General features: G+C 36.8%; 1 protein-coding gene across 5 annotated transcripts in view; it reads right to left on the bottom strand.

Moving 5' to 3' along the window:
- PLEKHH2 (pleckstrin homology, MyTH4 and FERM domain containing H2) overlaps positions 1-14,908 on the bottom strand; it is a 59,160-nt gene that overhangs the window by 15,056 nt on the left and 29,196 nt on the right. For 4 of the 5 annotated variants that reach the window (XM_063328585.1, XM_063328586.1, XM_063328587.1 and 1 more), the window contains exons 9-22: positions 14,493-14,568; positions 13,913-14,007; positions 13,148-13,292; positions 10,818-10,954; positions 9,646-9,756; positions 9,297-9,383; positions 8,569-8,727; positions 7,839-7,919; positions 5,671-5,850; positions 5,295-5,403; positions 5,080-5,192; positions 2,653-2,832; positions 729-826; positions 92-269 (exon numbers count right to left, since the gene is read on the bottom strand). In XM_063328585.1, the coding sequence (XP_063184655.1) occupies positions 92-269; positions 729-826; positions 2,653-2,832; positions 5,080-5,192; positions 5,295-5,403; positions 5,671-5,850; positions 7,839-7,919; positions 8,569-8,727; positions 9,297-9,383; positions 9,646-9,756; positions 10,818-10,954; positions 13,148-13,292; positions 13,913-14,007; positions 14,493-14,568 (1,749 nt within the window). The remainder of the gene's footprint in view (positions 1-91; positions 270-728; positions 827-2,652; positions 2,833-5,079; positions 5,193-5,294; positions 5,404-5,670; positions 5,851-7,838; positions 7,920-8,568; positions 8,728-9,296; positions 9,384-9,645; positions 9,757-10,817; positions 10,955-13,147; positions 13,293-13,912; positions 14,008-14,492; positions 14,569-14,908) is intronic. The other variant, XM_063328590.1, reaches the window with a different exon arrangement.

The raw sequence follows: 14,908 nt of genomic DNA, 5'->3' as shown, positions 1-14,908 counted from the left end.
CTAATAATTCTGTTTCTGATATACTACTTCATGTATATGTTAATAGGAAGGGGTTAGGAGAGCTCAGATTTCGTGGTCTACCCGACATTACCTGGTATATGCCGTTCATGAAATGAACTGGAATACTAAAGGGCAATGAATGGTGGTAGGGGTTTCTTAGAAGAGTGGAAAGGATTTCCATTCTGGAAGGTCTGGCTTCTCGGTCTCCGTTCTGCTGGGTACGCTCTACACATCGCTGACAATATATTGCGTATTTCCCAAATTCAGTCCTGTGACAAAAAGAGAAATAAGGCAATTCCTGGGGACTGACTGAAAGGATAGTAAACTCTTGAGTATCTCTCTCTGGGGATGCCAGGTGGGAGGAGCGCTCGCATTTCACTCTGTGAGATTTCCAACACCTTTTTCCATGTGGAATTATAAAGAGAATTAGTCTGCTGAGACCAACAGAATTGTGCCAAAGATGAACATGGCTCAGAGGGTTTTGGTTTTCACGGTTTTGCAACATAACAGTCAGAGCTCTGCTGCAGAGTATTTTTCAAAACAAAGGATAACTTTCGCAAGTGATGCATAGAAGCAACATGTACTACATTTTAGTAGCACTGACACACAATTCTATTCCAATTTATTTTCAAGTATATGTCAAAAGATCTGAAATATTAAATGAAAGATTGAAAAAAGGTACTTCAGAAAGGCTAGTCGACTAGCTGGGTAATAATATGCAGGCACACCTGGAATCTGCGTTCTTCTTTAAATGAAGTTTAAGAAGCCAAAGGAATGGGTGCTGGGGCAGAAAGAGTCCGACGCAGAGAGCCAAGAGCTGCAAGCCCTGGACAAAAGGAAGACATTCACTGTTTTAAACATCTTACAAAGTAAAACTTCCTGCTGGGGCTGCTGGCCAGCAGTGCAACTTACTGTGCCAACTCGAGTAACAGCCAGCTGTAAATAGGAATAAAAAATCAAAACACAGAGAAAAAGCTGAGTAAATAAGCACGTCATCTCACTGGAAGGCTAAAATGCTCTCTTTCTATTTACTTGTGTACAGCAAATTTCTTTCAGGGATGGAAATGGGAAAGCAGATCAGTTTGTATAAAAAGCTTTAATACACAGGAAAAAAATAAGGCTGCAAGGCCAAGCACTAAGAAATGAGGAGAAGCTTACGCAATTTTAATTGAACTTTCCTGTTACATATATAATGAAGCAACCCATAAGACATTCTCCTCCTACCAAGTAGACAGTAGCTTTGGAAAAAAAAATTATTCAATATTTGATTATATTTTCATTTCTCAATATGTATCCATAGGCTTCACTTAATACAGACTGCTCTCACGTACTCTGGTTACACACTTACCAACATTGCAACTACTCTTCTCAGCATTGTATCAATGCATCATACTGAAATTTAGAAAATGAGGTTTCTCTATCTTGATTTATCTGACTTGCCTGGTATCAAATAGAAACTGGACAGCACAGGCACAGATATTCCCTTTCATCGCATACCTGTACTTTGATGGAGGATAGCATCGGCTCTGTTTTGGGAAGACACTGCAGTAGAGGCAAGTGTCGAAGACTACAGCATGAATTCAGGATTTCAAAAATTAGTGTGAGGCTGCAAACATTTTACCAAACATGTTAACTCTTAAAAATCATGCCAGTGGGTTACGATAGCAACAATTTATTTATCTGTATCAGAGGGAAGGCCTTGCCAGTGGTACGAAAAGTACCAAAGAAGGCTGATGGTTAGTTTAAATTCCATCAGCCGTATGTAACTTCAGTGTGTGCTAACTGACGTGAGCGTGCTGTATCTGTTATAGAAGCTTTGTAGATATTTTAGCAATGCACACATACTGGGCATCCCAGATACAGGCTCTTTCTAGATAACAGGTATGTCTGCTGGTCATGTTCTATGTTCCGTGGAAAAAGAAAAAATATGTCTATTACAAAAGCCTTAATATGGTAATTTCTTTTTTCATTTTTCTGATCCATCTCCCAGTTCTGTAGGTATTGCTCCATCATAGGCAATATTGTTCCAGTTCTGTTAATTCTATGCGAACTATTGGCTTTCCTTTCAATTGCAGTTCATTTAACTGTTACATATCTGAATACCAGTGAATAACTGGCAGTGGGCAAAGTGAAGAATTTTAAGTGTGTATTTATAATGTAGCATGCAGGGTGCAGGCAGAACAGCATGACATACAAAAGGTGACATCTATCAGAAACCCTCAGTGTATCTGAGATTTCACAACACAGCTTTTCTTCACACTCGTGCTATAGAGACATCTGCCATGTGGTTTAACCCACCAAGCTTCCTGATGCAGCACCTCTCTTAGGAAAGATCCATTAAAAGAGAATTAAGTTCCACACATGGTGTCTTACTCAACACTTAACTTGAAGACAGCCCATTTTATGTCCAGGCCTTTAAACCAGCAGAGGCACAGATATACTCTTATCAGCAGATACATGTGCTTTGATGGAGAACAGCATCAGCTTCATTTCAGGAAGACACAGCAGTAGTAAGATGTTAGTTCAGTGTTTTACGTGATTTTAAGTAAGCAGATACTACAGAAGAGCGGAGCCCCTTTACCATTTTAAACAGTCTGGGTAGTTCCTTCACTGCTGTTGAAATAGATGCCATTAAAACAAATACTGGGTTACCTGTATTGGTCCTGCCTGATTTTGTGGATGTCGACGTCTAGTCTGTTTAATAAGCTGACAACAGATCTCATTTTGAAGTTCAGGATGTGTGAGGCAGATCTGCAAAGCACTTTGGGCCAAAGATACATGGTAATCAATGGCAGGAGAGTCAACTGCAGCATTTATAAACAACTGGCAGGTCTAGATATAAAATAATAAGCAAGTGAGTTTACATACAAAAAGGTAAAATAAATCTTTTAGACATTCTGCGTAAGAAACGCATGCTATAACTGAAGTCACAATTAGTCAGTTTACCAGTAGACTAAGGAAACCCTGCTGGCCCCCCAAAAAGGGGTGAAAAGGGGCCAGAATGGATGAAAAGCTAGCCAGAGAGACTTCAGATAAAAACACCTCTTAAAAAACACTCTTCGCTCAGTATCTAATGGAGTGAGCTCTAGCAGGAGTTGCAACAGTTGTGGTAGGCGAGCTTAAGGACATGCTGAACATCACTTACCCCTCTGCGGGACTTTAAAATGCAAGGTGTACAGCTCTCAATGGTAGCCAGTGTAAAATGCTTGTGCAAGTAGTGAGCACAACACGGCAGAATATACACAGATAAAAAACCATAACTCGGAGCCACCTGTTTCACATCTTGGCTTTCACTGGTATTTTTACTGTGGGTAAGTATAACCTTTCATATCCCCAGTACTGTCTTAGGAAAGCCAGGTGTTAAGCATTTGCTATGCTGTATTAGAACGCATACTTACCACTCATTGCATTTACTCTATATAAGAGCTGATGAATTTTCAAGGTATATCAGCGAAATACAAGAAATGGATGGAAGCCCAATCTATTTCTAGACTATCTGAAAATATCTGGATGCACAGGACTGATTTTTGTCAGCAATGGAATAACTGAAACATGACTTGATCTGTTTCTAAATCAGTTCCCTTCCTGACTTTTAAACTGATTTTATACAAAGTTTCAGTAAAGGTCATAAAAGTCATCTCTTATTTATTTATTTTAGGCAAGTGTCTGTGATTTGAATTAGGTCTAAAATATACTTCAGAGAGTGATTTCCAAATAGATATACATTTATTTTCATTAGATAAGTGTATTTCCTTCTAAATTTTCATGCTGCAGGATTGCAGAAAGTAAGATGCGTGTACTTCTTTAAAGTGCTCGAAACATTTCAGAGCAACAAGTTGGAAAGTTTGCCTACAAATAGCTGTGACTGATTATACAGTGCTTGTCTTGAATTCCTTTCTAGATTCAAACCATTACATCAAAATGCTCCAGATAGATAGATAGTTGATGCTTCAGGGAATTTGGTCTTTAGACTTGTGTAAGTTCTGTGAAGGAAGTTCATTCATCCAAGCTCCATGCCTTCCAACTTGTAATTTATTTCACAATGTACAGAAAAAGGAAGAGCAAGATTTTGTCTCTGAAATAGACTTTATAGCCTGGCTATTAGTTAACATTGAGGAGTAGTTTTACCTGGGTGAGGGCAGGAGAGAGGAAAAAGAAGGTTTAATGGTATCGCAGCATACCCTCTCTAGAGATACCAACCACCTCTCTGGCCTTTAACTGGGAAAGATATGAGGTCTTACTGGCATACAAAAATTCTCAAGAAACTAGCTGTGGCACAGCAGTTATGAAGCATTATGTGTCTCTTAATCACAAAGCCTTTTTACTACTACTGGGAGGTATACATTTGTGTATTTTTAAAGGTGTATGGAAATCTTTAAAAGTGAATTCAAAGAACTGTTGTGAAATACTCTCAATAATTTTAATCTCTAATATTTTTTCTGTTTATATTACTAGAATACCTAATCAGTCTTTTCTTCATATGAAGTAGCTGTTCTTAAAAGATTTTCTTTTTATTAAAAAGAGCAGTAGAATCTCTAGCTTCTATCTCAATTTGAAATAACCCATGACTTGCTTAAACTTTGCTTTGTTTTTCTTCTGATTTTTAAAATGTCTTCTAGCTGATTTAAATATATGTAGAACAAAACTTTAATCTACCATTTTTTCTTCCTGAAATCTAATTTAAAAAATAGTATTTCAGATACAGTTCTCTGAATAGAGAGATCCATCCATGCTGTTAGGTTCGCTGGGGCTTATGAACTTTGTGATAAAATTATAATCCATGATGGCTGTGGATTTTTCTACTAACTTGCACTTTATCAATACCTCAGTCGAAAGGCCAAAAGTTGAAGCCTAAACTGCTCCCTCATAACTAAAAGTGGTCTCTCTACATCGGAAGTGATAGTCTTTGGTGAGATAATATGGGGACATTCTGCCACTGTCCATTAGTTACCTCCACTAAAGGTGTTAACTTCTCTTTTCTTTTTTCTTATCTGTTGAACATCTCTAGTAAGCCATTCTTTAGCTAAGAGTTAAATTCGTAAGTCAATTAATAAAAAAAGCTATCTGCCGTGGTTTTACCTTAAATAATTTAATTGCTTCAGTTTGCAAGGCTTCCGATGGCAATGTTGTAAGAGGGGAAGCAATTCCTTCTTTGCTGTGGCAAAGAGTAGGATGTCTCCAAATCTGAGAAGCTAAGCAGATAAAACATATAGGTTCTGCAATTAATTCAGTTCATAAGTACATTCAGTAAATAAGTATTAGAAGATTAATATGTTGAAACAAAACAAACTTACTGGTATCACCTTCCATGTTTAATAATTTGCAAATAAGTTGTTCAAACTCAGATCCAACATTTACACTGGTACTTCCAGCTGCAACTGTCAGATGATAAAGCCACGTATCCTGAAGTAGAAAAACACAGCAGCTCACTCATTCTGTGTTGGAAAGAGCTGCTTCATCAGCATTTTGCTTTCAACTTGAAACACTACCATGCACTCTTGTTGAAGCCCTGTTAATGATGCAGGACCTTCTCCTTGCTTATTATTATCAAACTACAAGCCAATGACTTGTAGGTCCCCCTCCTCCTCCTCTTCTTTAATAAATATTTGTATCACAGCACCACACTCATAGACACGTTACTGGAACTCAATTAAAAAGTCATTTTGTTACCTTCTCGTGTTTGGATCCTATAAGAAGATAAGTGGGTCCTTGATCTTTGGGGTGGATAACAATAGTGTAATGTGTTGATAATAAACTGCGACCACTAGCCTCATAATCTTCATCAGAATCACATGATCTATCAACTTCTTCAACCTTTGCCTCAAAAAGCTTGATTTGACCAAGAGGAAACTAAAAGTAAATATCAGAAGTGGTGAGAGAGCAAATACTTGTTTTGGTGCACACTGATTTTATATTTCTTGTTCTACAAATAGAAAGAAAAACATGAACTACCATCAATACCCATTTGTATTTATTCATTTTCAGTCCTGCCAAGGAATGCCAGATAAGCCAGCTGTTGCAGACAGCAGAAAGAGAATGCTAAGTGCTAAAGTCTGAAAGTGAGATTTTCAAAAATTCTTTTCCAGAACTACTGCTGCATCTGGTTAATTTAATAGATGTCTGTTAGGGTGACAGAAGTAGTTCTCCAGAGTTTCCAGACCTGGTTCCAAGCAAAATTTCCCTGAGTCAAGCCTAGTACTTCAGTTATAATCTTGTTATTTCAGAGGACACCAGTGTATTGTTGATGTATCTATTTTGTTCATGCTATAAATTCAAAAGGTAATCTTTTTGTGTGGTAGACCTTCTCAGTTGATTTCATTCTCCAGTCTGATAGATCACAGTACTTGAGTCTTGTTCGTATATGTAGTCATGATGATCTATCAGGAAATATTTTATATGAAAAGTCATTCATTTATGCAAAGCTCCCTCCCTTTCCCTTCCCACAGCACCACTGCTCTTTCTCTAGCCATTCAGACATCAGGATGTTCAAGAGAGTGTTATTTAATGGTGTAGTGAAGAAGACTTGGCTATGGTTTCTGTGTTGTTTGTGATGTCTAGCAATGCTCAGTGATTCAGCAGAAACAGAGGGATGTTTGTTTCCCTTTGGTAAAAGGATAGTTGGGCACTACAGTAACTAGCATCTTATTTCTGCCACATTCAAGTGTAAATTGTCTTGAAATATCAACACCAGTGAAAAGCAGACAAGGCTTCTCAATAATACTGTTTTGAAAGTACTGTCCTGGAGAGCAGCTGGCAAGTTTGACTCAAATCTAGGGTGGGCTTCTTGAATAGTGATTTGATAAAATGAGCTCTTACTAATATAATAATTTTGAAGAAAACATCACATAGTGGTGGCTCTTTATTCCAGTGCTCTCACTAGTAAGGATTAAAGATGCATGTGGTGGTTTATATTTTCTGTGGTGCTTCTGAAGCATTCAACTTTTTGAACAAGATGAGATTCTGAGAATCATGAGATGCCACTATACAAATAGTCAAGACTGATTTATTCACTAAGTTTAAGTAAAACACCATTGGCTGATTTTTTAATTTGAATTCCATTTTGAAAGGAGGCCACTTAAATGGACTCCATTACTGTATTAACCGCAGCAGATTGTGTAATTTGTTTCCACACAGACACATTCAGCTACAGCAAACATGTTTTTCATTAGCAAATTGTTGAACATTAGAAAAGAACTAGCTTAGGGAAACTTTTCATACATATTCTGCTTACAAAAGCTAAATTCTTATTCTATTACAAGCTAGCAAATTAGTTTCAATTTTGCTTTAAAAGGGCAGCAAAACTTGTTCCAAATGTGAGGGAAATAGTCACAAGAATCCAGCAAAATTCTTAAATGCTTCTAAAGGGCATGCAAAACCCCCAACATCTTCAATGGTAAAAATGTGTAAATTCAGATACTTTAAACATAGATTTATTCATAGGAGAAAATGCAAGTTAATTTTTATGTCTCTGTAAGATGAGCCAGAAATTAATATTCTAGTAATTTAATTCTGCAGTCCTGTATTACACTTTTTTAAAGAGTAATTTAAATAAAATGCTTTGATGTCACAAAATCAGCAAATCAGTGTGCCCCTTGGGCTATGGATAAGAAGATGCAGCATATATATCACGTCCCGTAGGAGAAGGAGACCCATGGGCGTGCCTTGGATTACTGTCTATTAGATAGGAACCTTTCAAGTTGACAATCTGTGAAATCTGAGTATTTGGTAATCATATACTACCCAGGCCAATTGTACCTTAGTAAAGCTGTAACTTACTGTTTATATTCTACTTCAGTATGTTATCTTCCATTCACTAAGGAAACAAGTAAGCGACCTACCTTGTCTTCTTGATTACGGAAATAATACAGAATTTTTCCAACTAGGGTACACCAAACTCTTTTGGAATATCCATGTTTCACCTGAAATTACAGAACATTACAAACAAGCACGAACAGAGAAATACAGACTACATTTCACCATCTTGGAACTTTGGTGATGTTGGAAATAAATGCCTTGGTTCAAATTCCTTTACACATTACTAGACAAATAATTAAAACTGCATAACTCTATTAAGGGCGTAAGAATTAAAGCATTAGATGCTCATCTAAAGCCTAGTAAGGCCAGTGTGAGTTTTTCATTTTGCTTTGGATCAGGCCTAAATTAGTGGAAGCTAAGGAAATGGAAGAATTAAAAGAGAAAAATTCCTTTTACACAGTATTCTTATTATCTTGAAATAATCTGTCCCAGTGAGTAATATAGAAAAAGAGAGCACTCCACTGAAATAAGGTAGGCCAATTAGCTACTGAAACATATGCTGAACTAGGACATCACTGAATTGCAAATGGAGAACTCCAGCACAGGAACTAATGAATTAAAAAGACGAAAAGAAAAACCAAATAAAATCAAACCACCAGAAGAAAAACATTGCCCAAAGTAGGTGAGTTGGTAGTAAAGTACTGGGAAAGACTGTTTTGCTTGTATTTATTTTGTTGTAGGGCCATTTTCATCTAGGTATTATTCTTAAGAAATAAGGGACAAAGCAGATTGGGGGAAGAAAAGCGTTCCTACCTTTGTAAGCAATCCTTTCATGGTTGGCTTGATTTCGGGCTGTATGAAAAGTGGGCTGGCAGCCTGTATTTTAAGAACATTCTGTAGTACTTTGATCCATTCTTCTAAGATGTTGGGAGAATCTGCAGTCAGGTAGTATGTTCGTTTTTCTGTGGTCAGCTATATAGTAACAGAAAAGTCTTGAACTTGAAGAACATTATACATTTGACCCCACAGTGTGAGGATTGTAACATATACTACCCAATGTAGTTTCAGAACTTTGGGGGGTTTATTTTCTCCAAAGTACTTTTCATTAACAAAACATTCCGTGGCCAGGCAGAGCCACTCTTTCTACCTAGAAAGACTAGAGAGCCACTCTTTCTACTTTTCACACTTAGACTCTTTCTAAGTCTTTATCTGAAAAGTTCCAGGACAGAAAAGTTGAGAAAACTCAATTTATCTCCTTTCAGACAAACAATTCTCTCAACCCTAATGGCTGGCCCCAAGACTACTTGTTTCTTTATATCTCATATGTCATGATCTGACCTTTGTAGCAATACAAACAAAACTACATGTAGGCCTTTTTATAGTTTTGTAACTGAAATGATTCTTTAGTTTCAAACAAAGGGCACTGATTAATTCCAAGTCCACATTTAGACTTCCAGTGCAATAGGGACTGGAACAAGGGATTGGTTTTGGAGATGGAGGGAATAAATACGCACTGAAACACACATGAGATAAACAGGTACCTGAATTGTTTGTTTTCCATCACCCCGTTCAATGTGGCTAGATGCATTTAGCTCTATTTGACCTTGAGGTTTTCGAATGACATCACTCTGTATGGAACGAATGGAAAAAGAATATTTTAAATCTACTAATAAATTGCAATAAATAATTGTAGAACTGATTTAAACATTAATCTTGATAACTACTTCCTAGTTAGACATTGAGTACCTCCTACACCTCTTGAGGAACTGAGTCCTGAATCACTCTCTAACAGCTCAGCCACCAGGAATGCATTTCTTTTCCTTCTAGCAGCTCTAGATTCTCAGTAAAAACAATGTAATATTACGTAGCAGGTAAGTTACATGTACTTACTGGAGATTTGTAGTATAGTAATTCACCTCCTTTAAGCACAAACCACCGTCGTTTCCAGGTCTTTACTTTACCACCCATTTTTAAAAGATATCCAGATTTTTCCAAAGGTTCCTGATTATTTAGAAGTTAGATAAAAAGTAGTTAGGTACACATATATACCTATATGCTTCAAAGATATGTATAAATACACACAAACCACATTTTAATGACGTAAAAGCATGCTAAATAATAATTACAGTATTTGATGAGACTTTTAGTCCAACAACAAAGTTTTTACAAGCATCAATTAAGACAAATGCCATGCACGTAGGATAGCTAATTAATATCCCTACTTACAGTTATAGTACGTGGAGAGTAAGTGATTTGCCCAGAACTATACAAAAGAATGAAGAATATGATGACTCCTGGTTTTACTTGCTAATTATTTATATTAAAAAAGGAATAAAATGAATACAATGTAAATATGTATTTTTTCCCAACTTCAGGGACTAACCTACAGACCAGTTATAGAGCACTGTAATTCAGAGCTATGCACAGACATATTTTTAGTGTGAACACCTGTATAACACAGTTCACAGTTTTGCTCTGTGAAGGAAGCTTAAAATAAATTATATCACCAGGCAGTCAATCCACTTGTATGTTAAGACACTAACTACTAACACAGCCCATTAAAAAACTCCTGGAGCCAGACCAATACCCTGTAACGGTTTGGTTTCTTTGACCTGTCCTTGCACGTTGCTATACTTAAAATTTCTCTGACATGTAAAGTTTTCCCTGTATGAGGAAACTATAGAAATGTATTACTGCGCGCATAGATTTCTACTGAGGCCTCCAACTCCTTCAGTGGAATGCCAAGCTGATTTTAGTATTTCATATGCAATCTGATACCAGATCTGGTTCCACTAAAGGTAAATCTTAAGTGCTTTGAATTGTCTTCTGGAGTTGTCTGCCTATTTCCATTCATTATATAGAAAGCTCAGAGTTGTCCTCCACTTTCCTTCAATCATTATAGTCTTATGTGGCTAACTTATCGTTGGTATATTTTGCTATTTGTACTCCTAAGGCAGTCTGTGAGTCAGCAAGACTGAATATAGAGATTTGGTAGCAGTCTCTGAACATAAATATGCACATAGCACCACAGGTGAGCTTCTTCACAGAACTTAAGTACTCACATTTTTTCCATTATCACTAGATGAGGAAGAAGTCTTAGGAAGTTTCTGCTCTGGCTCTGAATAGTCTGTATCTACTGAATATGCATCTGGAGGAATAGCATAGTCACTTTCTGAGGTCACAGAAGACAGAGACACACCTGCATTAAAAGAAGAAACATGTTTCTTTATATTTTTTTATTACATTAGACACAAACGAGATCAGAATATCTGTGCAGAAAGAATATCTGAGTAGGATCTGCAGGGAAACAAAAGTATCAACATAAATCCATCAGGAACCAAGCATTTTTTAAAATATCAGCATATTGAACTATTAGCACAGTGCTAATACCTGAATCCCATTTTCTTCATAATTAAACAGAATTTAAGTCACTTGTGAATGAAACAAGAAATGAATGTCTTCTATATATTATCACCTTCTGTTATATTACTACAGCTTTTTTAAGGAGGATGTTAGTGCCATGCATCATATTCATTCTCTACAAAACACATACGGGATCTTTAATTAAACTAAGCAACTTTCCCTTTCCCCTTTCCATCTAGTGTCTGGATTTCTCATGCAACTGCTTGTGTACTAAAAAGCTATGCTCAAGATCTGCTACGTGTTGACGCTCTAGATGACTATCTTTATTTTGCAATCATTATGAATTTTTATACTGAGGTTTTCTAAAAATCTGAATTCCAGATTTCAGGATTTTTTTTTAGAGTTTATTAGCTTGAATCCCCCCCCAAAATGTAACCTGTTTTCAATTCTAGTGAATCATCAATGAAAATTCAAACTCCTCCCTTATTCATCATAGAAATAATTATTTTCAAACATGTGAACATGTCCTTTTGTAAGTACTAAGTGTTCTACTCTGAAAGGTTACTCTCCAAGATTGAAATGAAGATGTCTTGTTTCCTTTGTTTCATTAATTTCCAAACTCATTTGCCAATTTTATTTTTAAAAAAAAAGCTTTTCTCCTTTATTGCTTTGGTAAGCCAACTGGGCTTTCAGAGTGGTCTCTTCTCAAGCAGGACCTTTAGTAACAAATATGCAGCAAGTTAATTATGTGCCTAAATTTGTGGCTGCCTAGATTTTTAAATAACATGATCTCAACAAAGATATGTACATATGTGTTTTGTGGTTAAGAAAGGTTTCCATGCATAAAACAATGCAAGGGCTATTTTATGAGAAGAAAGCATGAATAAAAGGAATGTTTCCATTTTACAGTGACAGATATAAACTGTAGGTGAAACCAGCTATTAGATTAGCTAATTTAGTTTTCCTGTTGTGCAAACATGTGACATGAGATGCGTCTGCAGCCACGACACTGGTTTTTGCTCAGCAAGATGGAGCTGCTGGGAAGCAGGAACTATGAGTGCCTTTCACACTAAGGTTGCAAAACTGTAAGCACATCACTGGAAACAGGACTTGGTGCCACGTGTGGCTGGCACTGGAAAACTCCTCCTGGACCAGTGGCTCTGTCTACCTGCTCAAGTGTGACTCAGTGGAGCTCCTGCTAACTGGGATTTTAACATGTATAACAGAGAGTACCGAATAATGTTATTTTGCATTTCTAAAGCGATGTATAATGAAGGACCTTAACGCTTGGCCTTACTGGGATATTAGATTTTAGTCTCCCTTGGTTTACCCAGTGAAGAATTATTCAGAGGGATATTACACTGATACTGTCACCCCATGAGGAAGCGTTGTATCTTTCAATGTTATGGAGCACATTATTTTCATTCTGCTGATGGAAAACACACGACTACCTACAGCTGTGAGAACTGTCTTCCACAAAAGACAGAACATTACTAGATTCAAGTATTTTAACTAAATCTTTGCACAGGACCTTGAGACAATCACTGTAAAAATGAAATAAGTCCTTTATTGCATGAGATGACAGAACAAAATACTCACATGAAACTGTTACTTTGTTTTATAAACTTGAATATATGTGGGGTTTTTTTTCTGATGGCAATCACATTTTTCTGTGTCATTTTTACTTACCTACAGTTAAAGATCATAGGAATTCCTTGGCATGACAGAGTATAGATAGAATGGGGCTTCTTCCTTTGAATGTACAGGTCACACTGCCCTCATGACAACAGCCAGCTACTAGACTAATGCCTTAAAAAGACATCTACAATAACAGCAATAAAAAGAAAGCCATGTATAACAGTCCTTTCTTGTACTTGAATAGATTAAGGCTTTGATAGCTGAGATAAAAGCCTAGATTTAAGATGTCCATGCTGTTTACGGAAGAAATCCATTTCTAAGAAGACCGTGTAAACTGCCTAGTTTTCCAGACTTTCCCCAGAAGTTACTCATTCTTACGGTTTTTGCCTACCTCGTTTCATAGCCCGAGGACTACCTGGACCACTTCTGCTTCGAGAATCAGACTCGGAAGTCCTTGAGCTGGACCGAGAGCTGTCTTCTTCCTCAGATCCTGACGACTCATCTATAAATGGGCTGTTGCTTATTTGAGTTGCTTTCTGCAGAAATTAACACAACATTCTTTGATACCTTGCGTGAAGGGTATCAGTCATTTCCCTCATACTGTGTCAGAGCTCTGCTGGTTTCATAACATTCAAAGCTGTTCTTACTTGGGTTGTGAGTTTTGGCACACAAAAGTATTAACAGAAAACTGAATTCCCTCTGCTCTCTGTATACTCAACAACCCCCACACTTTAAAACAGAAACCTGAGGTAGCTCAAGGCATGGGTCTTTCCAAATCACAAAAGGCTGCCAGAAAACAAACAATGCTGTGTTACTGCTGGCTATCTGACTATGAACGGCTTTGGCACTGACACAAGGACATTTCTACACATACACACACTTTTAATTATGACATTGAACACCATGTGGCTCTGTTTAATAATTAACAAGCCTTTGGAAAAAATCAGCAGGAACTAACCTGGGCTAGTAACATTTTATAAGCAGCACTAATTTTTTTTCCAGCTATTTGACATTTCCATTACTTTGGGGGTTCTGTGATCTCTAAACATCGTCTTATGACTTACTTGGCATGGTAGCATCAAATGTGAAACAGCAAGTTCCTGGATGTGAAGCTTAATGGTATTTAAAAATTTCCTTTAAACAATAATACAGTTACCCCTTTCAAAGTGGTGTAGACAGGAGTGGTCATGTTCTTATATATCAGAGATGTATATAATCCAGATATGGAGTATGAAGTTAATGAAGCAGCACCTAAAAAAGCAATGTATTTTATAAACGACGTTCCAAATTTACACCTCAGTTAACCAAATTCAAATGCAATTTTTTGCATTGTGTAACTGCTATAAAAAGCAAACTACTTCCTGAACTGTTTTGGATGTGACATTTATAGCTTTTTGAAATTTACAACAGTTTTAAGGAGTATAAATAAACTGTAGTCATGACCACTAACCCTTTTCAAATTGCAAGTATATGTCTTACCGTGGTACCTGGTATAGAATCTTCAAGATGAATTGAAAAGAAAACTGGAGTGAACGAAGTACAAATTCAGCACAAAGTCAAGAGGCAAGGTAATAGAAGACAATGGAAAGATAACCAATGATCTTCTAGGTATTAAATAGCAGATAACTGCATCTTCGTAAAAATATCTTAGAGGAACATGGGACATTTGGTCCTTGCTTACAAATGACCGTAGGAAGAGAATTTTTGTTGAGATAATGAAGAGCTAAACGACTTACTTTTGTTAAGAGATTCCGTGGTGAAAGCTTCAGACATCCTTAAACCAGATTTGGCTACAGCATAAATTCTGCTTTCCTATACAAGCAGAATGGATTTGATGGTAGATAATTAAAACACAACAATTACTTTTCTTTTGTTTAGCCTCCCCATAGCCTCCTAGTCTTTGTGTTAGTGCAACAATGTGATAAAATGATTAATAAAATGGTGTCAGCAGCAGCAGCTGAAAAATGCATCCTTGTTTTATATGCCATACCCATCATATCCATAGTCTGGTTCAACCTTTTTTCACACAATTCTTGCCCTGTAGGTAACTTATTTTTAAAAATACTATTATCAGGGGCCAAAGAAGCTATAGCGAGAATATTTTTTAATGGAAGATTGTATATTAGAAACAGAGAAATGCCATTAGGAGGCA

This window comes from Chroicocephalus ridibundus, chromosome 3, assembly GCF_963924245.1.
Source record: "Chroicocephalus ridibundus chromosome 3, bChrRid1.1, whole genome shotgun sequence".
NCBI classification, from domain to species: Eukaryota; Metazoa; Chordata; class Aves; order Charadriiformes; family Laridae; genus Chroicocephalus; species Chroicocephalus ridibundus.
This window is presented reverse-complemented; position numbering and strand designations above follow the sequence as displayed.